Here is a 25,287-nt window from a genome sequence, read left to right as displayed (position 1 = left end):
TACATCAATAATATTCCAATTCATGAATACAATATTCATTCATTTTTAATAATGTTATTTATAATAATAAGTTCAATTTAATTTATTATTGAGAGCAAACATTTTATATATTATATTTTTGAAACTTTCCTGCTAATAAATTCAATCATTGTCATGAAAAATCAAAATAACTTGTTTTTGAAAGAGATAAAATATCAATTAATAACATATATTGATAAACATTATCGATCCCCTAAAAGCTTCACGAACCCCTCTTTAGGAATTATAATTACATGGATATTTAAGTTCAAATTTAATTAGGTGCAGAAATGTTTAAGTTATTCAGAAATGAAATAAATGTTTAAGTTATTTTTAGCCTAAAACTTTACCATTGAAAAATACAGGAAAACTTTGTTAGAATGCTTTTGAGGGTCCAGAAAAAAAAAAGAGCACTATAACAGAGAAATTGTAAAAAATATTCAAAATGAACAATATAATTTAAAATTTATTAAAAAGTTCTCAAATTCACATTGGTGATGAGTTCTGGGTTAAATTATTTATCAATTTTTTTTCCTGCTGAGAAACTGAAAGGAAAATGGATTCATATCCATAACTAACAACGTTTAAATTTATAAAAGTCTTTTATCCCAACAAAAAAAAAAATCCTAGGAACTATGTTCTAAGAATTAATTTAACTATTGTTTCCAATTACTTTACTGTTTCCTACCAATGCTGTGTTTAACACTTCTAGGCAACCTGTCTCATATTCTTGAAAAACAATATAAATTTAAAAAATATCTAAGAAAAACTTCATTTAGACCATTATAACTAGTAAATGAGACCATTATATCGAATAAGGGTTAATTGGGACAAGAATCAAGGACAAAAACTGTTAAAAATGGGAAATTATCATAAATGGGAATGTGTATAATTTTTACTGTAATTATTTTTTTTAGTCTCTTTCAAGAGTTACAAAGCTAGTGCTATTATTTTCATCATAATTACATTACAAGTTATTTAAACTGTCCACCTTACTACACCAATCTGTTCTTTTTTTCTTAATAAATGGACAAGTACCTTGCTCTCTCATTACCAGGAATCAACAGAAACAATACAATTCAATGCTCACAATAGAAATAATATAACATTGCTCACTTCTTATCCTATTTCTAGATCAAACATTATTATTCTAAACACTTAATGTTTCATTAAGTAAATGTCAAAAATATCTTTTTAAAATTGATTTCTTCTCAAACTCAAATCTTTTATTGTAAGGATGTTAGAAGCATTATTATTATTACTTTAACTTCAACATATGACTAGTTATTAAAATGTTTATAGATTAACAAGTTACATTCATTTTTTTAACAACTTTCAATCCCATATCTGTTTCAGAATTTTTGGTTTTGATCATCCTATAAATTTTGAGGGAGTTACAATTGGAAGATTTGGACCAGGTGGAAGTGATCCTGAAGGCCTGCTTTCTAGGAGTTCAATAGGCTGTCGAAAAGTCACTAGCTATACATTAGAACCAGGAGCTGTTAAATTTGGAGATAATCCTAACTCATATGTTGAGCTAAACTTCAGGAGAAGGGCGATCTTACAGAAAAACTTTACACTTGAACTAGATTTCAGAACATTTTATCCAAATGGACTCATTTTCATGATCCCAGTGAGTGACTTATAAAAATAAAAACTAGTTTTGTAAAGGAAACAAGAAAATAGTGTTTACAATTGAAATCTGAAGTTTTTAAAACATTACAATTATCATTGGTACCATATTTCATTTACGTTTAAAGTTTTCTTCAATCTAGAACCTCATACTTAAAAAAATGTTTGCCTAGAGCTTAAATTTGACAAGTTTTTCTGACAGTATTTCTGTGTGATCTTAGTGTCTACAACTGCCTTTATGAAGGGCATAAGTTGAAATATCTGAGTTACCTACCACAATCAAGCAAACCGGGATGTTCCCTCTCTTCTACCTCTCATTTAATTATTCTTTTCGTTTGTGTAATATTTTCATACCTTTTTAGGGAGTCAAAGGAAAACAGCCTCACTATTTAATGGCAGCTCTGAGAAATGGTCGTGTACAGATTGTATTGAAAGGTAGAAGAAAAATCGAAACAACAGCACATGCTGTTTTTAATGATGGTGTTTGGCATAAGGTAATGAAATATTTTATTGGTTTATTGAAACATTAAAGTTTATAATTTCATAATTACTAACCATAAGAGAAAAATTAAGCTACAATCATAACAACATAGACTTCAACCTTCCAAAATAGGTAGTTGAAAGCATTAAACAATGCAAATACTGTACTAGAATTCATAAAATGATTTGATTATCAGATATCGTAACTAATTTAGTAATTATATATATTTATATATAGTTGACCATAAAAATTTAAATATAAGAAGATGGTCAGGGTTGCGGTCAAAAATGGAACAAATAGTTTATAACTATTTGTTCCATTTTCGACCACAACCCTGACCATCTTCTTATATTTTAATTTAGTAATTGTTTTTTCTGTAAGTTTAAGATTTTATTAAAGTAATTGTACATATCTTAAATGGTTAACTTTTTTCGACTGATATATTTATTTGTCTGTTTAAGCAATGTCTCTATTCTATCACAAATAATCTGCTCTCTACAATGCATATTTTTCGTACAGATGATCCTTGAAAAAGAAGATAGAAGAATGACTTTAAAAGTTGATTCAATTGATCCTGAAAAAACAAAAACACCTAAAAAGATGAATGTTGGCCATATTATTTATATTGGAGGCTTACCTGAATCTGGTGTGATGATCCCACAACCTCTGGTAAATCAAATTTATCTTTATTCATTAATGCTTTAGAACAGAATCTTCTCAATTATACTCTGTCAAGTCTAATTTTAATGTAAATTATTGAAGTTGAGAACACCTGTGAATGTTAGTGTAAAAAATGCTTTATGGTAAAAATAAAATACATAAATTAATGTTAGATAATAAAATTATTCATATAATGTATCTGTATTATTTTTTTATTAGCTTAACAAATTAGAAGGATTCAAAGGATGTATAAGAGGTCTGAAAGTAAACAATCATGAAGAATATCTGCTCAGTGAAAAATCAACTCCTCCTTATCGAGTTGGGCAGTGTATTCCACAAGTAGAAAGAGGATCATATTTTCCAGGAGATGCTTATGCTGTTTACAGTAAGTAAATACAATATATAAATATTTTACTGCAATTACTTATTAAATTAAAAAAAAAACTTAAGTTATAACAAAATCATCTCATTACAGAAAACAAGTTTAATATGGGAACATTAACAGAGTTCGAGCTGGAGTTTAGAACATCTGAACTAAATGGAATAATTTTAAGTGTCTCTGAGCCTGAAGGGTATCCTGCTCTCTCCTTAGAACTTCTTGATGGAAAAGTAAATAGAGATTTTTTGTTTATGCATTTGAGATCTATCATATTAGTGTATGAAATGATGATTAAGGTCATAATTTATTTCTTATATTATGTTGTTTCCTTCCTCTCTCTCCCCTGTCGGACTAGGCATTTTATTTCTCATAGTTCAACATGTAGCTACCATATGAGCATGGCCCTTATCAATTCAAAATAGACATGATCTTATGTCATTTCTTGTTTGTTGCATAGAACATACTGTTATGACTCAATTACTTCTAATTTGTTTAGGTGTTATTTGCTTTAAATGAACAAATGCGTTAAATGATATAATAATTTCATTACATTTATTGTTTAGTCGTAATAATAATATTAAGTTCTCTTAATAATAAAACAAATTAAGATTTGTTTTTCCTTTTCTACAAATATTGTACATACATAATTTTTTTTATCTTTCTAAAGACTTGCATTTAATCTTTAATACTTAATTCCAAACCATTGATTTTTAACTTTATATTTGAACCCCCTCTTTTTGGAATTTTTTACCAATATTTATTTGTAAAGTTTTTTTGATGCTTTCATCTAATACCATTATACCTTTGCCTCCCCAATATTCTATCTTCCAGACAACAATGACACTTTTACTAATGACTATGCACAATTAAGATTAGCTTCATCTGAATTCTGAGAACATATCTGAAGCTAAGTGACATTTATACACTTTATTCTAAAGTCTTCTATACATGAAGTTAGAAACAATTTATTTCGATTATTTACCTTTTTTCAAAGTTAAGAGTGTTTGCCTATGATGGTAATTACAAATAATAATTTTAATGATTGCAACTAAATTCTTTTTTAGCTGGTAAATTAAAATTAATATCATTTTCACAATATTTAGGTTGTAATGAAAGGAGATATGGGCGACCGAAGACCTTTCAGGATGGAGCAAGGCTTGGCGACTGAATACGCTATATGTGATAATAGGTGGCATAGGATTCATGCTACATTTATCAAAGATGAACTTACTCTACGAGTTGATAACCTTGACCAAAGCTACTGGCTGTCTGATAACGGCCATTTGACTGAAGCTTCTACTAATAGTCCTTTATATATTGGTGGCATTCCGGGTAAACATATAATATTAATTTACTTGTTTTTAATATTTGCTTATTTTATTTTATGTATTAGTTTATTTTATGCACTTATTAAAGAGAAGAATAGAGAAGAACTAATTCAATTTTCTCTAAGAAGTTTTTATCGGTTCAAATTATGTATTTTTCTTCTCCAGCTCTATCCATCCTGACTAATGTGAGGAACCTGCTAATAGAGCATTTAAATTCAAAAGTAAATGTTTTTTATGCGCTAGGAATCTGTTGTTCTTTAATAATTTTTGGAAATTTATATTTGTTTTAAATGAGATGACATTGGCTAAAGACAAATTAAAATGTTTCTCCTTGAATTTCAAGCAACACTGGCATTACAATGGCATATTATGATTCTAATCATTCAAAATTAATTGTTAATAACAAAATTCTATAATGTAATTCATTCACTAGTCACTGACTCAGTTCTGTCTACTTTGCAATTGTATCCTTAACTTCTCCTTGAGAAGATTATGTTTTGGGCTGACCACAGTAGGATCAGCATCTAAATCCTACACTTGTAGATTTTGGTTCAATTTCAACAGGTTTCTTTCTTATGTAAATAGCTATTGAATGGTGTAAAATAGAAATAATTCCATTCAATTATAAAACAGAACCTTACATGTTCTTAAATTTAAGCAGCAAAAATCAAATGTTTTATGGTTTCAAACAAAAATACTTATAATTATAACGCGAAACTGTGTAAATATGTATGCAATCTTGGATATTTCTGATTCGAACTCATGTCTCTATTTTTCCTTTAATTTTTTATCAAATTGTTTAATATTTTGTATTTATTCTTTGTTTATTATTGCTAATAATGGGAACTGGATATTTATTTTAAAGAAATATTTTGTTTGAATTGGTCATTTAAACCCTTTTAGACTATTCTAATGAGGATAAGACCTATCTGTTATTAAAATTCTAAAAAAAGTATAAAATCAATTCTCTTAAGTGGCACTTCAGGTTGTTCAATTTTGACAAAAAAGTTGCTGTAACATTCCAGGCGTACACATTCCATAAATACATAATTTTGGTTACATCTATATTTTTGGTTTTTGAGCTCGACTGTTCACACACAGAACATTTGTCGAGAATTGGTTATTTGGACTCAGATTACCTCAAAATGTGAATTTCTGTCAAAAACTTGAATTTGAAATTTTGCACATTTGTTATACTTGTACTTACTGTATATACCATATATCGGTTAGTGAAAGTAAAAAGAAAATAATAATTTAAGGAATTGAATTAAATATATATTTATCTATTATTAATTATTAATCTATTAATTTATAGCATATAATTGCATTAAAAAAATTCTGACTTGCCTTTAGTTTATAGTATTATAATCATTGTATGAGATTAGGGAAATCCCATATTAATTTTGTGTTGTATCTTGTTACAGAAAATGCTTCTAGTGGGACTTTAGAAACCAGAGAAGATTTCAAAGGTTGCATGAGAAATATAATTATCAATGGAGAGAGAAAAGATTGGATAAATATGGCTTTATTACACCACATCCTTCTCAGCTCATGCCCTCTGGTAGGCTGATGACCTTTTATATTTCTCTTTAGAAGAAATATGCCTGAGTGCAGGTCGAACAAAGTACAAACTGAATTATGACTAATTATTTATTTATTATAAACGAGAAACGCGGATCGAAGGAAAGGGGATAAAAGAAGTGACTAGTAAATTATACCACGGATGATATTGATGAATAAGAATTTGCCTCTTGAGGAGGTGTTGTATATTTTATATTTTCCTTTTATATTTGTTGTAAATAACTTAAATTATTTAGCATGTAAAAATGCAACAATAAAAAATATGTTATTTTTTTTCAAAAATTTGTCTTGATTCATTTTATTTTGAGCACCATTTTACTTTTTTTCTTTGTACCCCAGCATAACTTACCCCAATGGTCATAATCTAAAAAGAATTTAAAGATAAAACTTAAAAAGAACTTCTGTCAGTCCTTTGTTAACTTCCCCATTCATCATAATAGCCCTGATGTGAATGGCTTCCATCTTTTCAGCATTATTTCTAGTATTTTAATACTCTCACTATTCAAAACCACCACATAAAAAAATAAATAAAAGTATGAAACTTTAAGTCATTCCAAAACAGAGGACAAGTATGGTTTAAAAACAATTTAGTAAATAATATTTTTATAACAATAATTTGGTTATAAATTAATCATAGCTAGGAATAATAAAGTATGGTACAATTTTATATAATATAGTTTTTGTTACCTTTAACTATAGCTTAAACAATAGTATAATGTATAACTCAATGATAATAATAACTGAATAAATTTGAATAATGTAGCATGAGACACAAAGGATATCATTAATAAATGAAATATGTAAGACATATTAGGCATGTCCAGCATGATTTGATAATTAAAACATTCATAGTAATATTAGCCCATGATCCTAAGAAAAATCAAAAGTTGTAAAGAATTTTATTTTCCAGTTTTATTACCTAAATATTTTGCATTAACTTTAAAGGAAAATTAAGCTCAAATACTTAAACAAAGTAAAAATACACACTTCAATAAATTATACTAGTAAACTAGTGAAAAAAAAGTTTCAAATTATAAAGTTTCCCATTTTTATTTGTGCTACAATAGGGTGTCCATCTCTTGAATCAATTCTCATATATTTGGTTCTAGATTAATTCACTACCAAACTGAGCCTCTCTGTGGCTTTCTGTAAGTTAATAAATATATCCCTCATGGATGTGAATGTTTTGCCAATAAATGTCGTTAACAATTCTGACAGATTGGTTGAACAGCAGGTAGACCAAGCAGTCTCCTTGTTTTAACCCTTTATGCACATATCTCAATGCCGTTTGTAGACAATGAACTAGTTATCTTCATACATTTTCCAAAATTCATCTGTATTTAGATCATATTTACTTTACTAACATTTCATAAGCAAGTTAATAAAAGAAAGGTCATTTGTAAAAATCCATTTATTAAAATAATATAAATATAAATGCATACAAATATTTACAAATAATACACTTCAAAACTATTTTGATAATGAAATTTTTGACCTATCAAAATGAAGTACTTCAAAGCCTCTGCCAAAAACAAATATCTTCATTTGATCACTGAAAAAAAAAATTAAAGAAAATCATAAATTATTAATTAAAACATTTCAAAATAAATTAACTAAGCAGCATTTACCTGTTCTCTGTTGGCCATGCTAACAAACCATGAATATCAAGAATGGTGCTTTTGAATATAGTGACAATTGAAGTTTTGAAAAAATTTCCATCAAATGACCAGTTGATGACACATAATCTCTGATCTAAGCCAATGCTTAAAATATAGCGGTCAGTGATTTTCAAACCTAAAATGTAAAATATTAGTTGTTATTTAATAAAATTTATTTAACAAACATCTTGACCAGTGCACTGACCAAGGATCAAATAAACACATGTTTCACCTCAGAATAGATCATAACAACCAGTAGGTACACCAATGCCAACAATTTTAAATAGGCCTAATTGCTCTAGTTTCAATAGAATAGAGGAGTGACTTAATTTTCACTGCCAAGAGTGACTCAAGGAAAATTTGTTTGAAAAAAAATTTCCATACACAGTACCATTATTAAATTAATTAATGAATAAGTAAGTTCCTTTTAATTTTCTTAAAATGTTTTAATTTTCTTCAGGAAAATTATAAAAAACTTATTTTACAGTTTGAAAAAAACACAACTTTGTTATAATCTAAATTTTGTACTGACATTTCATTCTCCCAAATGTTGCTAAAATTAAAAACATTTAAGCAAATAAAGAGCAAATTAAATTACAATAAAATAACTGAAATTTGAGAAGAAACACTCATTTAGATATAGTCGACACTAGTTTGTTAGAATGATTCTTCGGGCTGTAAAGATGAATAATAGTTAACTCTAACAACTTGAACAAGTATAAGGGGACCAAGTTTTTATTATCAAAGAGTTTGAATTTTGAGTAATCGAATATTTCCTTTCATCCTTTCATCCGCAAACATATTTCTAATATTATCTGAAAATATTAATTTAAAAATTATTGATATAAAAAAGTAACAAATACCTTTAGGCATTTGAACCCTTATTTAGGAATTATTCTCAAGAAGTACTCACTCTTTAATAAAGAAACCATTCAACCTGAATTATAATTATATAATTAACTTAATGCTAATAACTTAACTTAGCAGAAATAAAGAAAAAAATATATATATATTTGTATATACCTGTAATCTGACAATAATGAACATGCTCACGAAGGCAAAAAATAATTGACTCCTTTTCTTTCTTTTCCAATGAAAATGCTGTTAAGACGAGAGTGGTATCATCACCACCCGTGCAAAGAATCAAATGTTTTTTGTCTAATATAAGATCCATACTGTTTACACCCAAGGAATGCAAGGAATGAGAACGTTGTGGTGTTTTATCGTGTGGCGTATACCAAAAACAAACACTTCCATTGGTTCCTCCAGTAACAACAACTGGTTCATCTTGCCATTGGAAAACTGATATTTTCAATAAGCAACTCTGATTGCTTTCCAATGAATTGATTAAATGGAGCTTTTTTTCTTCCTTATCAAAACTGAAAACTCTGAAAAAAATACTTCAAATAATTTGTTACATAAGGAACACTAACAGCTCTACTAACAGAATATATATACATTCTTGAAGAACTTGTAAGAGAGTTTCATGAAAAAATCAAAATGAAAACAAAATTTTAAAATAATCAACACACAAATTAAACATAATAGATCTCGTAAATCAAAATTATTCTTAGTAACACTATATTCATTTACTATGACAAAAAATTAATAAATTACCATTAGATTAGGTACTCCATCTCTAAACGCTATGAAGATAACTTAAAAAACACCAAAAATAATTATATAAACAAAACATACATTGCATTGTGTATTGTTGTAAATTATTAACATAAAAAAATTAAAAATTATAAGTCTTCAATCAAAAATGGATGAAGAGGATGAGGATTAGTTTTTATACCATTATTTAAGAAGGTCCAACAAAATATTTGTCCAAACATAACAACCACCTTTTATCAATAAAAAGTGAGTTGACAATTGGATGAACCACCAGAATGATGGATGAGCAAATTCCTATAAAACTACTGGCAGGAAAACAGAACAATTCCAGGGGTAAAAGCAGACCACAACTGAGGAGGGAAGATGCGGTTGCTAAGGATGCCCATATCTTACTGAATTTTGGAAATTGAAAAGTGGTCGCACTTGAATTGAAAAGAAGTATCTATAAAAAGTATTAGCACAGACAATAGCAAGTATGGTCAGATAGACAATGTAACACTGGACTTAGACAATTAGAAATGACAAGGAGTATGATTAGAGTGGAAGAAGGGCAGTAATAATAGATTTTATTACATACAGGTGCACCAAAAAGATTTATAAATAAAAAAAACAACAACATAGAATTGTATTGTGAGATGCTATTTATTGGAGAAAAACTTGTCATGTGAAAAGTTGTCATTCTAAATCATGCAAGAAGGTGTATGAGCCTTGATTAAGAGAAAAGTTAGTTAAGTATTTTATTTTGAAATGGTTGGTGTTGAAAATAACCTTACATGAATAATTAATAATAATACTTTAAAACTAGTACAATCTTCATTATTGGAGTATTCTGCAATGTCCTTCATCTTCAAACTTCACTAAGCTAAATTTCTTGGCAAACATTTTTGGAGAAGCAATTTATCAACAGAATGCATGTTTTTAAAAACAATTATACATGTTATTTATTATATACTACAACATATCATATTATATATATTTTGTCAGTAGAATGAATTTTCAAGATTTTACTTGAACAATAATAAATATTTGTACATTTGTTTCCTATCAATGATAAAATATCAATATAGAAATAAATTCATAATATTATAAAAAATATATTATATCTTTTAAAATTTTACCTCAACATTCCATCAGAACAACTGGAAAATATTGAATAAATGTCATCTCTTCTTTTTACTATTTTTAAATCCATATACCTAAAATTACAAATGAAATGTCTGAAAAATCATAAGTTAATGCTTTATGAACAGTAGAAAAAACAAAATAATATTCTATAAACTATTATAAGAAGTTAAATAAGTTGTTACCTTCTTTATTTCACAACTCAATAAAAATAAATGGAATTTACGGATTTTGTTAATCATTTTTGTTTTATCTTGATCATTTGGTCATGGAATTAATTATTGGTCTTTCATTTTCCTAAATTTAATTACTTATGATTTTCATTGAATTCCTAGCTTCAAAATCATTATTATTTATAGTTATTGTGCTTAATATGGAAAAGAAGTTTAACAACAATGGAAAGGAGAAAGAGAGGCCAGGGATGGCTATCTAAATAAATCATGATGTCAGAATGTGGGAGATACTGGTTCCTACCCATTTCTAATCACTTGTTGTTTTCTCTGATCTGGTCCAATAACCTAAAGGGGCCTTAAAAATAAAACATGCTGAAACTAACTAATTAATGTGAGATCCAGATTCAAGATATATCAATATAATTACCTTCTTCAGATATAACTTTTTTTTTTTTTTTCAGATAAAACTTTTCATTTTGACTCCAAGACTGTAGTCCGAAAAAACATATTTTTTCCACCATTTTATTATTGTAGATATCTCTTATATTCAATTACCCCTCCCCCCCCCCTCTTCCAATGAGCCATTCAAGTCCACATGCATTAAGTATTTATACTTTGGATTATTAATTAATAATAAATAATAGTCATGGATATGGGAACATTGCTAGATGTGCAAATTATTGAATATACATCTTTAATAAAGAAAGCTATATCATAACTCATGATGAAGAAGGACTGTTATTCATCAATATCAATAGTAAAATGCAAATAATGTTTTGTTTGTTTTTATTATTATTATAGTGATCCATCTTTTTTATAGCTTTAAGACCTTTAACTTCTGAGAAGGAAAAGAAAGTATGATGAAGGTATAAAATAAGTCTTCATAAATATAATATAATACATATAAAATATTATCAATACCTCATTTCTGGGTCAACAAGGGGCTGTGCTGTCCTCCAAGACCTTCGATGCACAGACTCTTCACGTATCATATGAGAAGCAATTTCTCGAAGCCTAGTTTCACCTAAAATAAATTATCGTACTATTATATCTTTGACAATTTATGATTTTATCGTTATCATATCTCTATGTAAAGAATGAGAAATCACCACATCATAAGACTTATTAGAGAGATAAGTTCAATTTTTCATGTATGATGATTTAAAAATGGTGGATCCACGGGAGATAGTGGGCCCTTTAGGAGAGTGAACTAGTCAACGCAGCTAGCCTTTAAAGATTTGTAGAATTCCAAAAACTTATGTTTTAAATCATATAGTTATGGCATACAATAGGCCTATATGGCCACTGTACCTTTGAATAGAACTAAACAATGGAAGATGAAGTAAAAGGTGTTATAAGTAACACATGGATATTGTGCATGGTATACTCATGTTGACAACACCTGTATTGCCAGAAGAGAAGGTAGGGAGTAAATAAAACTTTCCCAAGAATGCTTTGTGATTGTTCCAAGGTGTAACTGCCAGCTAAGTTCACTTTTGCCTACTTCTCTCCTAATTGCTACAGCGGATCACCGTCATTTAAGAACTAACGGCAAATTTCTCTTATTAACATATTGAGTCCAAAATCCTCCCACCACCCCGCCTTCCAAATCATTTCGAGCTTTCTTGTTGGTTCTCTGCTTTCAATTCAATTTCCCTTTGACCGATCTAGAGTCACCCTTTCAAATGACATCGCCAAAAGGCTCTTTCAAGATTTTTTCACAAAGGGAGGCCTACATTTGATGACATTGATTATAGATTGTTTCAAAGAAATTCAGTTCGACATATGTTGAACAGGTAAGAACTAAGATTTTACTTAAAATCAATTAAAGAATTATTATTCAAAACTCTAAGTGTTACATGTGATATTTATCAGAAAAAAATTAGATTAATTTTGAATATTTACCAGAATTATTTTGGACTTGCCAAAGTATGATTTGAGCTCTACCTCCTGCTGTTACAAGTACATCATCAATTAGTGTAACAGCCCTAACACTGGATATGTGCGTTAAATAAGATGAAGAGCATTTCCAACTTGACTGGTCAATTGAGCAAATTTTAATAGCATTATCCTCACTTGCAGTCAATATACAAGCACTTCTTTCTTTTTTTGATGATAACAAATAAGAACAGTTGATTGCCTTTTTATGATACCCTGCCTTAAAAAAGAAAAAGAAAAATTTAGAATGCTGACATTGGGGAAAAGATGATAAAAATTATACAAAATACTGACAAGTACTGTTTGGTGAGAGATTCTTTCTAAAGGACAACAAAGATATTTCATTTCCTTCATTCTTAGGTAGCTTATGACTAAATTTCCAAGTTTTCCATCAATGATGAAGTCAAAAGAACGATGACCTCCCCCACAGTCTAATTGTAAAAGTGTTATCCTTTCCTCAACATTCCATAAAACAAAGTTTGACTGAAAAACAAATTTTAAATAAATTTACTAATCAAGTTTTAAAAACAGATACTTAATTAGTGCATAACAGAATTTTTTTTCTTCTGATACCAAAATTATTGATTTCTAGCGTTTTATTATTTCAAAATACATAAAAAAAAAAAATATATGCTTCATTAATTTGCCCAATAAAAATATTGTCCATGGAGCTTGGACTCATGTAACATCCAGCTCCATTCAGTTCTGTTAGCTGTATAGAGCTGGACAGTTCCCAGCATCTTCAAATTCTTTGATCCCCCCCTTAAGACAGTTCTCCTAGCCAATCTTCTGCCTTAGGCTTATCAAAAAGCAGTTTATTGAATAGGACTGCCAAAATAATTCTTCTTTATGTGCCCATCTCATTAATTTCAATTAATTAAAATTGTCAATTAATAAATTTTATATTCATAAAACAGTTCATAATAAACACAGTCACTAAAAACCCACCATATATATATATATAAATTGTAGAAAACCTGTTAGATCCAAGACTCCACTTTCCATTTCATTAATTTTTCTAATGAGATTTGAGGTGTTATATTCATTTTTTTAAATAAAAAAGATTTATACTCCAAAAATATTAGATACAAAGAAATGTGAAATTATTATCTAATCATCTTAACAAACACGCTTCCAGTTAAATAAACTAAAGTTATGTAAAAGTTCTTAGTAAAATTATAATGCTTACACCATGAAACCCCGAGATGATTAATCCATAGATATCAGAATGGACAACTGAAGTAGCCCAATCCATGGGTAATTTTAATGTTGATAATAAAACCAGTTTACTATCTATTATAGATATTTCTCTCAGTGTCCCGTCCCTACCAGTTGAATAAGTGATTCCATTAATATGCTTAACATCACTTACACCTTTGGCATCATGAAGTTTATGAAGAGAATCAACTGGATCCTAAAAAAAATAATGAATATGGTTCATAAAATATTAATAACTAATATCATAAATTATATCAAATTATTAATATAATCAGAGAGATAATTAATTAATTATTAATTATTTAATTATAGATAACTAATTAATTATTAATATAAAATTAGAGATATATTAAATACATTATACACACATGTATATTATCTAACTTTAAAATAACTGTAACAAATCTTAACAATGACTCCAAAATATATTTTATGAAAATCAACAAAGAATATCAGCAAACACAAAATAATTATAAATAAAACTTTTTCACTTTTGAAAATGTAACACAAAGTGGATAATAAAAAGACATATGTACAATTGAGCGGCAATCAATGATGGATGATTTATCTATTTGGTTTTACATCCTTAAGAAAATATATAATATTAACATCACAAGAAAGGACTGTTGTGGAATTTATAAACAAAGACAAAGAGTGTACGTTTCCATTAATAGACACCACGACTGACTGCCGCTCAGAAACATGCCTGTTTCTTTGTTCTCAGCAGTGTCATAGTGTTGTCATCTAATGTTTTATTTACAAACAAAATAATAACACCAATTTTCTACAATTTCCTTCCTAAAATTTTTATTATTACTTCCTTCTATTTTTTCTAGGTTTCTTCTTCTTCTTAGTATGCATACATGTCCTACTTTCTTCTTTTAAATTTTCTGCTTCCCAACCCATATTCTTTTCATTCAGGTCCCAATTACAGTCATCTGCATTTAATTTAGGGCATTCTTCATCCTCTTTGGTGTAAAAATCTTCAATAAAAAGCTTCTTTATCTTTTGGTCAAGTTTTTCTTCATCTTTGAAACGAAGTCCTGGGTCATCAGTAAAAGCCTTTATTTCTTGTAACCTTCCTTTAATTTCAGCCGGTTTCTCTTTTTGCTTCTTCTTTTTGTCTTGGTGCTTCTTTGATTTTCCTTTGTTTGATGTTGACCAGATGTCACTTGTTCCTTCATTGCAGGAATTTTGTATTAGAAGTGTCCATCATCCTCTGCCACACTTTCTTCCTGGGAATGGATGACCTTATTCTCCTTTCCAATTAACTTGGTCACAGATAATGGATCATCAGGTAATTTTGGAATCAAAACATTCTGACAGTTAGGGTTGTTTTTATCACCTTTTCTACGTGTCTTTGTTTAAATTTTTCCTTGCTGAGTTTTATCGGTACTCCTTTCATATTTTTTTTTGGTTTCTTTGTTTCCTTCCTCCACCACATACTTATTATCTCTGTTAATTGCAAACAAGGCAAATTCTTTAGCCAAAGATGCTTTCTGCTGTCTTCTTGGTTGAGGCTTTTGTCTATCCGAGAGTCCATTTCTCCTGTGTCGTTTATTATTTTGTTTGTTAAACCAGCATTCCTTTTTTAGGTGACCTGGTTTTTTTACAAATAAGCAGGCTTTTAGACAAAAGTTTGACGTTTTATAATATGTTTGTGATGCTTGTTTACTCCAATTAAGGTTATACCTTCTTTCAAATGACAAAAGAATTTGCCTTACTTCACTGAATTTAATATTTCTATTTACCAAAATAGCGATGACAACAGGATCATAATACGGTGGTAAGCCTTCAATGATATATCTCATCAGTTCCCTGTCTGTTAAGGATTTACCCAGTTGAGCTATCTCTTGACCTAAACATTGAAACCTCTTTTTATAAGATATTCATCCAATGTTTCACTACTGTTTTTCCCAATTTTGGGAAGGTCAAAAATTAAATCAATCACTTTCTCTTCTGGAACGCCCTCAAACCTTTCTCTTAATTTTTCCCAAATCTTTTTTGTACACTTGTCACCTCTAATCAACAGCAATATATCATCACTAACTGTTAAAGTAATAGTAGAGAGTACCTGTTTGTTTTTCCTTTCCCAAGCTGCATCTTCTTCAGTCGCCAGATCTTTTTCTACAATTTCTTCATATAAGTCCTTTGCTTCAAAGAATGCTTTGGTTTTCATCGACCAGGTCCCGTAATTTTCTACAGCAAGCTTTTCAATGCTGAATGCTGTGGGGTCCATAGTCCTTTGTGTTTTGATTTCGGCGGTCGATGGAATTGATGACTATGGATCGAAACTTTTGGGAAAAAACAGCTAAAACAAAGTATGGGGAATCAGGGTCACAAAGAGCTTCAAGTATTTAGGGGAAATTATTTGCAGTAATGGGTCCGAGAGAAAGGGTACGGAGGAGAGGTTGGTCAAGATGGAAAAACTCAGCTTTGCCACCTACTGTAGCTTGCCTATACTGTAAAAAGGGTCTGTCAATAAGAGCAAAAATAAGAAACAATAACACAGTTGTCAAACCGGTTTTTCTGTATAGAATGGAGACTGCTTCTCTTCCTAGCTTAAGAAAAGTTTTGGAAATAGAGAGGAAGATCTTGAGGAGGATTTATAGGCCAGTAAATTTACCGGAGAGTATATTAAGCAGATGAAGAAAGAAACTGGGAAATCTCAAGTTGAGACTGCCTCAAAGATGAATAGAGGGGAAAATTAAGGAAGGCAAAGGTCCTTGTGAGTGCCAAAGAGGTGAGAAGGGGAAAAGTATGGAGCAAGGGAGAAAGAAAAGAACAGTCTGAAAGAATGAAGAAAAAGTGGGAAGAAAGGAAAGGAGGGGAATGTGTGGGGAAAGTTGGGAAGAAATGATATTCGCCTGGTCTATAAGGCCGTTTCATGTTTAAAAAAATAAATGTTGATATGAGAACTATATAACTAATACCTTTGTGGAAGCTAAAGATGAAAAGAGGTGTAAAGATCCCATTCTATCTCCACATATTAGATAATCGTCAAGTGAAACAGCACATGTTATCCAACGCTCTTTAGAATATGGCAGAGTGAAAAAATTCTTCTGTTGAAGGTTAATGCTATCTAGATTCAAGAAAACATCAATTTTAAACATTTACAAACAGTTCCGTGAACAGTAAAAATCTCATAAATAAATCTAGAATAAGATTTTATAATTCATGTGGAAAATTATTAATCCAAAACTCATGACTTTTAAAGGGAAAATACTGGTCATATAATATAATATCTGTTAATTTCATTTCTTAAAACCTTAACTTCTGTCTTTAAATATAAATAATCAGTTGTACTCCAACAACTTAAGTTCCAAAGTTTTTATTTTGTTAAAACTTTATTATTTTTATTTCAGGAATTTATTTCCTTTATTTTACTTCTTCATGCTTTATAAATAAATAGAACATTTATCTATAAATGTTAATTAGGACATAAAGAAATAAATACAATTGAAAAGGTAATTTATAAAGATAATAAATAACATTAAAATGTTAATAATTGCTTGAAATAAAAACAATTTCGGAAAACAGCACTAATGAAAAATAAAATTTAAAAAAAGGATTGAAAAATAGGGCTTATATTAAGTTTGGAATATATAAAAAACTGTTTCAATTAAGAAGACATACGTGCACAAATTAATAGTAAGCTAAGGGAAAAAATAAGAATAATAATTGGGAAAATTTAGCTTAATCTCAAAACATTTTAGATTTATAAATGGTTATAAATTATTTGTATGTAAATGTGTAGAATTTTTTATTAAAATGCAACGTAAAATTTGTTGATGGTAACTGTATGTTAGTGGTAAATCTATTGATTGTAAATATTTTTATTTTTAGAACTTGATAATGGTCAGAAGAGCCAAGAACATTGCTTGGATAAGGATGACATAAAGAATAAAGTAAAATAAAGGGTATAAATTCCTGAAAAGAAAAATAATAAAGTTTTAACTTTGGCCTTAGAACTCATATAGAAGTAAAGAGTTTTTGATATTTTTATTTTTCTCAATAATACATGAGTATATCATGTATTGATACATATCAATATTTGAGTTAAATGAATATTGTAGTTTTTTTCTTTTGTACACTAAAAACAAATCCGTTCCCCTGTTAATCTGGCAAAAACAGAGTCCCGACAAGCGAGATTTTACTGCAATTTAGGAAACAAGGAGAGGTACCGCTAAGAAATCATCAAGATTGAGTTATGAAAGACTGACAAAATCTTTGTGCAATCTGATACTATCGTATTGTGCAAAATGTTTAGGGCCTTGTCCCTTTAAAGTGATCTTAAATTTATGCTAATTAATAAATTAATGAAATATATATATTTAATTTTTTAAATAATAAACTAAGAAAAGAATAAAACTGATTATTATCCTCATCATCATTGAACAGAAAACATCATCTTACCAGCAGTCTCAATCAATTCCCAAACTGATAATGAGCCATCAACACCATTAGCAACTATTGTGTAGTTGCCGGACCAAGTAAGTGAGAAAACTCGACAAGTAATACTTATTTGACATAATTCTGTCAACTTGGTGTCTAATACTGAAAATAAAAGAATTGATTTTTCAGATTAATAAGGAGAAGGATTATTAATTAAAATAGGTTACGCTGCTTTGTTTTACCATGTTTAAAAAAATTCTATCAAAAGTTAACATATTTATTTCTCAAAAATAAAGGATTTTGTAATCAATTAATTTTTTTTAATAATTTAGTTATATAATTATGGTAAAAGTTTTAATAACTGTATTAAAATATATACAATAATGTAATATGAGTTATAAAATGCTATGATACAGACTTTTGAAGTATCTACCCATTGATAAAACTCCAATAAAATTTCTTCAGTAGAAGATCCCAAAACCTTCTTCTTAGACACCTAGGAGGATTATCAGGTAATGAAAGATAAGCAAGGTCAGAAACAAGTGGGTTTAGGTTTTTACAGAGTAATAGAATATCAATTAGAGTAGTAATACTAATCAAGGAAAAATTAGTATCTGGTTCTGTTCAAATTGGCAACATATGGAACGTTAAAATTCTGATTGATGACTTGATTTGTGACGAAGTAAGGAGCATTAAGGATTTTGGATTGTAAAGGTTGATTGACAAGAGGAATTTGATGGTTTTGTGGAGCCCAAAGCTCAACTTCTTAAGTTCAAATAGGTCTTCCTTATGGTCATATAAATAAGTCTTTTGTAATTCATTGGAAGTTTAAAACATTAGTCTAGTAAGTGTTGTTATAGTCTGAATCAATGAGCAGTTTTCTGTCCTTTCAGTCTTGTATTAGAATTCAAAACTAGTCATTTGTCCAGATGAAGTTCTAAGTAGTGGATCTGTTCTCCTGGAATAAGTGGATTCTTATTAAATGATACTGTAGAAATACTGCAGGAAGTCATGGGTCTATGACAAAGGATAAAGAAGATTTTTCAAACGTGTATAAATTGAGTTTTAAAAGAATGCATCGCATTAATTTTTACATTAACAAAATTTCGATAAACTTCAATTGTTCAAAGATTTATACATATAAAATGTACCTGAAGGTTGTTGAAATGTTAATATAAAAACAAATGTTGTGAAGCAAAATAGCCTAATTCATTGAAACAAAATAATGAAACATAGGATATTCATAGAAAATATTCAGATAAATGTAAAGCCTCTAGAATTTTGTACCTTTGAAAATTTTAATGTCACCATGAATTCCACCAAGTACAACATGGTTCCTACAAGGTGAAACAGACAGGATACAATAATTGCAAAATTGTTTGTGTTCGATATGATCAATGACATCATTTTGATATAATAACAAATAGCCTTTTTCAGTTATTATAATCCTATAACCATTCTTGCTCATTACCACGTTTCTCATCAAACCAAATTCCTGGCTGAAAATTAAGATAATTAATGCTATAACTTGGTTTCTAAGCTCAAGTATAACTAAGATATAGTGTTCTCAAAAATAATGAATACAATAAAATACTGAAAAAAAAGTATGCAACAAGAGTTAAGCTTTTTTGTTTTCTTTATAGTATGGAAAGAAAAATAACAAGTTCGTGCAATAAAAGTTCTGATTAGTTTGAAACTAGCAACAATATTAGGTAGGCTTACAGTTTAAATTACCTATTTCAAAAAACTACTAATGATTAAAAGATAAGAATATAAAACAACAAATAAAAGGTACAAAGAAACCAGAAATTCAACTTCTAATTCATTTTTAAATAATAAATAAAAGAGAAAACAATAATCATGAAGCATAGTAGACTAACTCATTCAGAGTAATATTTTAAAAAATAGTGGACAAATTAGTGATAAAGTTAGAAAATATACAAATGTTTGTTGTTTAATTATAGTATTAATCAAACTTAATATAGTAAGTAACAGGTACTAAAGTAACGAATATCATAAGCTGTTCAAATAATGTTAATTTTTAGGCTATAGATTTTTTATAGCTATAGCCACCTCAGGTTTGTAGATGATAGATCTGGCAAAGGATGAACTGTTCTTATTATAATGCCATTTCCACCAACAGCAACCTGGTAATTAGAATAATCCAAACACCATATTTCACCATTGTGTTCCCATCGGCTTAAAAGTTTACCACTCCTGTTCCAAAGACAAATTTGAGAATCCTATGCAAAATGAAATAATGTAACATTGTTGATATAACAAGATATGTAAAAACAAATTTTAAAAAATACCTCTCCGACAGAAACAAGCTGACCCTTTGGTATAAAAACACTTCTCCATACTCTTGCCAAATGACCAAATGCACTAAAACTCAAAGTTATCTCAGCATTTATCCAATTTTCAGTAAAAGAGCTAGAACCAGGAAATTTGACGGTCCAAACTCTTATAGTCCTGTCATCAGAAGTAGAACATATTTGCTGAGTCTCCTCATCATAAGATATAGAGAATATAACACCCTAGAAATTTTAAAATAGAAAATGTGAGTAAGGGTGAATAAACTAGTATATAAAAATTTTAATTACTGAAAAAGAACCAAATAAGAATAGTTCTGTTGCAATGGAACAGTTTTTCCATAAAAATAGAAATTTAAAAACTTTTAGTTAAAAGACTTTTCAAATTAAAAGGCAATACATAAAATAAAAAGAAACAGGACTAGTAAGGAACTTAAAAAACATCAGTGGGACATAAAATGGCTGTCATAAACAATTTCTGATTGCTTTCACATAAGGTAAAAAAATAAAATATAAAGCTTTTATACCAAAAGGTCAACCCATGACATGGTATCTTCTTTTGAATTAGGTATTGTATCATATACTGTCAAAGGGTTAGTATTATGCCAAAAGGGGCTCTCAGACTGGATATAATATTGAGCAAACTTTTTGTGAAAAATATTTAGAATAGTTAGGAATTGATTGAAGAACCGACCAACCGTAGGTCATTGTAACCAAATTAATGAACAGAGCCTGGAACTTACACTTCAATGTGGTGCACACAGCAAAAGCTTTGGGCATTGTGAAGAATTTTGGTACATTATTTTGTCTACCCCCTCACACTGCACTCTTTTCCACAAATTTTTGACAGGTCCGGAAAACTATTGAATGGTCCACAAAATTTTGAATATCCCTTTTTTTGGATAATATTTTATCCTCACAGTGGCAAAAATTTTTAAGTGGTAATTTTTGTATAAAATTGTTACCAGTATAAGGTCCCCTTAATTTTTAACACAGATCATATCCAATGAATATGAAGCAGAGATTTTTAATCATACTTCTACTGTTGATGATCATATCCAACCATTGATGAACAAAACAATTAACACAAGACATTGCAAAGTTTTTAAAATTCAATTAATTATCATTCTTACATTACAATTTATTTTTGTCATTGAATAGAATCTTAGCATGAATACATCAATATATTTATTTTGAATTATAACTTACAGTATAAACTTTGACATAATTTTCTTCTATTTGCAATAATGAAAACTAAAAAAAGACTGCTTGTAACAAATAATATAAATTTAATAAAAATAATGAGAAATGAACTATGTGGGAAAAAAAACTAAGAATATAAAAATTAAGTATCAAATATAATCTAAGCTTACTTTGTGTCCCTTCAACCGATGAATGACAGGGTACTCTTCAGAAACAGACCTTCCATTCGACCATATTATTACCTCTTGATAAACAGTACCTGATAAAACTATAAGCTCTTCCCATTTTGAATTGAGAATTTTTCCCGAATATATGTGCCAATGTTAATGAAAAATAAATATATTAAAACAATTTATTTTAGCTCATTAACTTCTACCATATTGCTGCTTTGAATAGTGGTGTATCTAACAAAAAAATAAAGTGTTTTTGTTTTTGTCTTTCAGTTATTCCCAAGATTGTACCACAAAATGGATTTAATTTGTATTAATTCTAATAGCTTTAGAAGTCTGTAGGAAGACCTTAATAAAGAAAGTAACTGCAGTACGCAGTACTATCTTTGAAAATATCCAATACTAAACTAGATTAAAACTTTTTTTCGGTCAAATGTTCTACTATCAAGCAGCGATATGTAAGAGAAATTTATACACTATAAGCATAATATAAATATTTAATAAAAATAAGGTAAACAGTTTTATAATTTAATTACATGAGTACAAAAATTTGCAGAGTAAAATTCAAAAAAACAAATGAGAAGAAAATGTTTTTAAAAAAAGAAAGAAAACTGTAAAGGTTGACTCAAATTAAATAGTTTTTTGACTGTTGGAGTTTTTTTCATTGACCACACCCAGACCATCTTCCTTTAACTATAAAAACAGTAATAGATTTAGATACAAGGAAATTAATTAAAATTATAATTATTATACGAGATAAAAGCATATAATATATGTTTAGAAGTTAGACAGAAAAAGTTAAGATTTTTTTTCTCTCACAAAGATTTTCATAATGCTGTGCAAAATTGTCTACACCTAACTAGACAGGTCAAGACGTTGTCAACACAGGTTGAAGGTCACAGTTTGATCAGTTTGAAGTTGATATGATTATGAAGGTGACTTAAAATTTAGGGAGAACAAAAGAAATATAGTAAAATTATAATTATTCTGTCAGTCATTTGTCTTAATAATAAAAAAAACATTAAAATGTAATTGTTTTAAACTTTTATTTGATATAAATACACATATCTTCAAGAGAGGGTTGGGCTTTCAAGACACTTCCCTCCTCTTTCCCTATATTTGTCTAGCTATGCCATTGACTTTCATTTACTTCATTGAGGAGTAACAATAATTTTTTTGTCTATAGTTATAATTAGGTTTATTCAATTTATTTAGTAAGTACCATGAATTTCAGAATAAATAAAAAACATTTAATATTTTATTTAATGATGATTATAATTCAGTTTAAATGGTTATAAAATATACCCAAGCTTTGGAAAGACATGAGTAGCAATATATATATTTCCTATATATTTCCAGTATTGAGAACAAAAAAAAAATCAAACAAACTTCACCACAAATGAATATAATAATAAATATATATATATAAAAATAAAGGTTATCAAATAATGTTTAAGTGGAATATATCACAAAAAGGATACAAAATACACTGCTCTGTGCAACTTATTCTGGATTTAACTACAGCTGATGGCAAATATTGATACAATAACAACACATTATGGGCAGTTAAAATTGCCACCTCAATATCACTAGTCCATACACTGTCCAATATCCAATCTTCAACAAGCCATGATGTTTTTATTGACATGCTAAAATATAAAAATATAAGTGACATTAATGAAGCTCTGTTATTCAGAGCCTGAACCATGAAATGAATGTTTTATTGAACAAGCTTATACCTACCAAGAAAAATTCTGATTTGTTTCGATGAATGCAACTCTTTTACCCCCAAAAACAATAATTTTAACATTATTAGGAATAATTCCATATATATAATCTGAGGGAAAAACTTCAAGCATATAGATTCTCTTGAAATTTTTATGTATCCTGTTACAGGACTCAAAAACCTGTAAATCACCACCAATCCCTACAAATGAAAATAACAAATATCTTGATTTGTTAGGGAAATAACCAGGTACCAAGTAGGAAAACCATAAGCAAACTCATTAAGTTGATAAGTTAAAAATACACTTTATTATTACATATTTGCAATTTAATCAATTTTTTTTAATACCTGTAACTACAAATTTATCAATAAACTTCAGACATGTAACTGGGACTTGCTTAATTGTAGATTTTATAATATCGTCAATTTTAGGTGAATCGGAAGGCATTATTGATTGTTAGTATAATACTATTGAAAATATATATATTTTTAAAAAATTCACCCCAATAATATTCCATGCCATATTCAAACTCAAGTTTGAAATGTTTCATTCAGTAAGGATCCTTCAAATCAAGTAGTTAAGAACAATATCGCCGTAAATAGTGAAGCAGTGGAATATGGATATTGTGTAAAATTGATTGACTTCAAATTACATAATTTAGTATCAGTTACTAATGAGGCACAGCTCAAAATTTTAACAGAACTTTTAGTGGTTGAACCACTATCATCCCAAGAGAAGCAAGACCTCAAATATAAGGCTAAAAAACAATAAACAATACGCGTTAGAGGAAACATTCATGAGCTCCTACATAAAAATGTAGATATTCAACTATAGAGAGACGTAACTAAACTGTGGTAACCAAGGATGTGTATCCCTGAAATAAGCGACACTGAAGACAAGAAGTAAAACATCAAGTAATATTACATTCGGAAACCTAATTGTAACGTTTCGCTCTTTTGTATTCTTTCGGTGATTAATACATTCCGTAAGATTAGGTTATAGTTAACCAATTGGTTATACATTTGTTTGTTTGTATTAATTAAGTTTAAGATGCCAGTATACTATTTTTCATTGACTTTTTATATTGATATTTTTTTCACAATAAAATCCAGGAAAATGTAACCAAATAAGATGTTTTCCGGCATGATTAAAAATTATCAGCGAACCGTCAGGTGCATGCGAGATACAGCACATCTGTATTAAGTATAACCTTCAAAGTTTGCTAATAGTTTTGAATCGTTTTAAAAAAGATCTATAGTTTTGCTATGTCAAAAGTGAGACAGTAAATACTGCAAGTTTGTCTTATCAATTAACCGTTAGCAATTATTTGCTATTAGCTTACAAAATCAGCTGCAGGAATTTCAAAAGTCCTTATACATAATGTAACTACATGTCAGTATAGTAGACCCGATCCAAGGGGGGTTCTAAAATTAATACATCTCTTGACAATTGCACATTAAACATTCAACTTAATTACAATACTCTCCTTACTTAGATGACAAGGAAAGTAAAAATATCCTTGCAGATCCGATTTCGATTTTTTGTGTCATTTTTTTGAGATCATTTTATTAAATATGAAATAAAGATACACATATCGCAGCTCTACAATTAAATTTTGTAAATTTACTTTACTGTTTTAGTAGACTAAATAAGAAAAGTATTTATTCGATGTTTG

The 25,287-nt window shown here is 28.7% G+C and overlaps 2 protein-coding genes across 3 annotated transcripts in view; one reads left to right on the top strand and one right to left on the bottom strand.

Annotated features, from left to right (window-relative positions):
- Nucleotides 1-6,361, top strand: part of wb (wing blister) — a 128,995-nt gene extending 122,634 nt beyond the window's left edge. The window contains exons 46-52 of the mRNA XM_067050668.1: nucleotides 1,375-1,651; nucleotides 2,013-2,144; nucleotides 2,651-2,800; nucleotides 3,011-3,176; nucleotides 3,267-3,400; nucleotides 4,274-4,502; nucleotides 5,923-6,361. Of these exons, the coding sequence (XP_066906769.1) occupies nucleotides 1,375-1,651; nucleotides 2,013-2,144; nucleotides 2,651-2,800; nucleotides 3,011-3,176; nucleotides 3,267-3,400; nucleotides 4,274-4,502; nucleotides 5,923-6,068 (1,234 nt within the window). The 3' untranslated portion in view covers nucleotides 6,069-6,361. The remainder of the gene's footprint in view (nucleotides 1-1,374; nucleotides 1,652-2,012; nucleotides 2,145-2,650; nucleotides 2,801-3,010; nucleotides 3,177-3,266; nucleotides 3,401-4,273; nucleotides 4,503-5,922) is intronic.
- A 1,111-nt stretch (nucleotides 6,362-7,472) lies between these two features.
- Nucleotides 7,473-24,161, bottom strand: LOC106689611 (tRNA (34-2'-O)-methyltransferase regulator WDR6). 2 transcript variants are annotated; one of them, XM_067050670.1, is made up of 17 exons: nucleotides 23,960-24,161; nucleotides 23,629-23,812; nucleotides 23,368-23,534; nucleotides 21,886-22,028; nucleotides 20,513-20,737; nucleotides 20,274-20,443; nucleotides 19,488-19,699; nucleotides 18,222-18,362; nucleotides 16,739-16,887; nucleotides 13,777-14,001; nucleotides 12,882-13,070; nucleotides 12,555-12,807; nucleotides 11,571-11,673; nucleotides 10,473-10,550; nucleotides 8,761-9,125; nucleotides 7,708-7,873; nucleotides 7,473-7,631 (listed from the first exon to the last, which is right to left on the bottom strand). In XM_067050670.1, the coding sequence occupies exons 1-17, from the start codon at nucleotides 24,057-24,059 to the stop codon at nucleotides 7,550-7,552; spliced, it is 2,952 nt and encodes a 983-aa protein (XP_066906771.1). In that variant the 5' UTR covers nucleotides 24,060-24,161; the 3' UTR covers nucleotides 7,473-7,549. The 2 variants fall into 2 exon arrangements, with proteins under 2 accessions (XP_066906771.1, XP_066906772.1); XM_067050671.1 differs by lacking the exon at nucleotides 20,513-20,737.
- Between the last annotated feature and the right edge of the window lie 1,126 nt (nucleotides 24,162-25,287).

Source organism: Halyomorpha halys, unplaced genomic scaffold (genome assembly GCF_000696795.3).
Source record: "Halyomorpha halys isolate HHAL.00 unplaced genomic scaffold, Hhal_1.1 Scaffold1412.1, whole genome shotgun sequence".
Lineage (NCBI taxonomy): Eukaryota > Metazoa > Arthropoda > Insecta > Hemiptera > Pentatomidae > Halyomorpha > Halyomorpha halys.
Note: the sequence above shows the minus strand (reverse complement) of the source record. Positions and strands in the feature narration are given on the sequence as shown.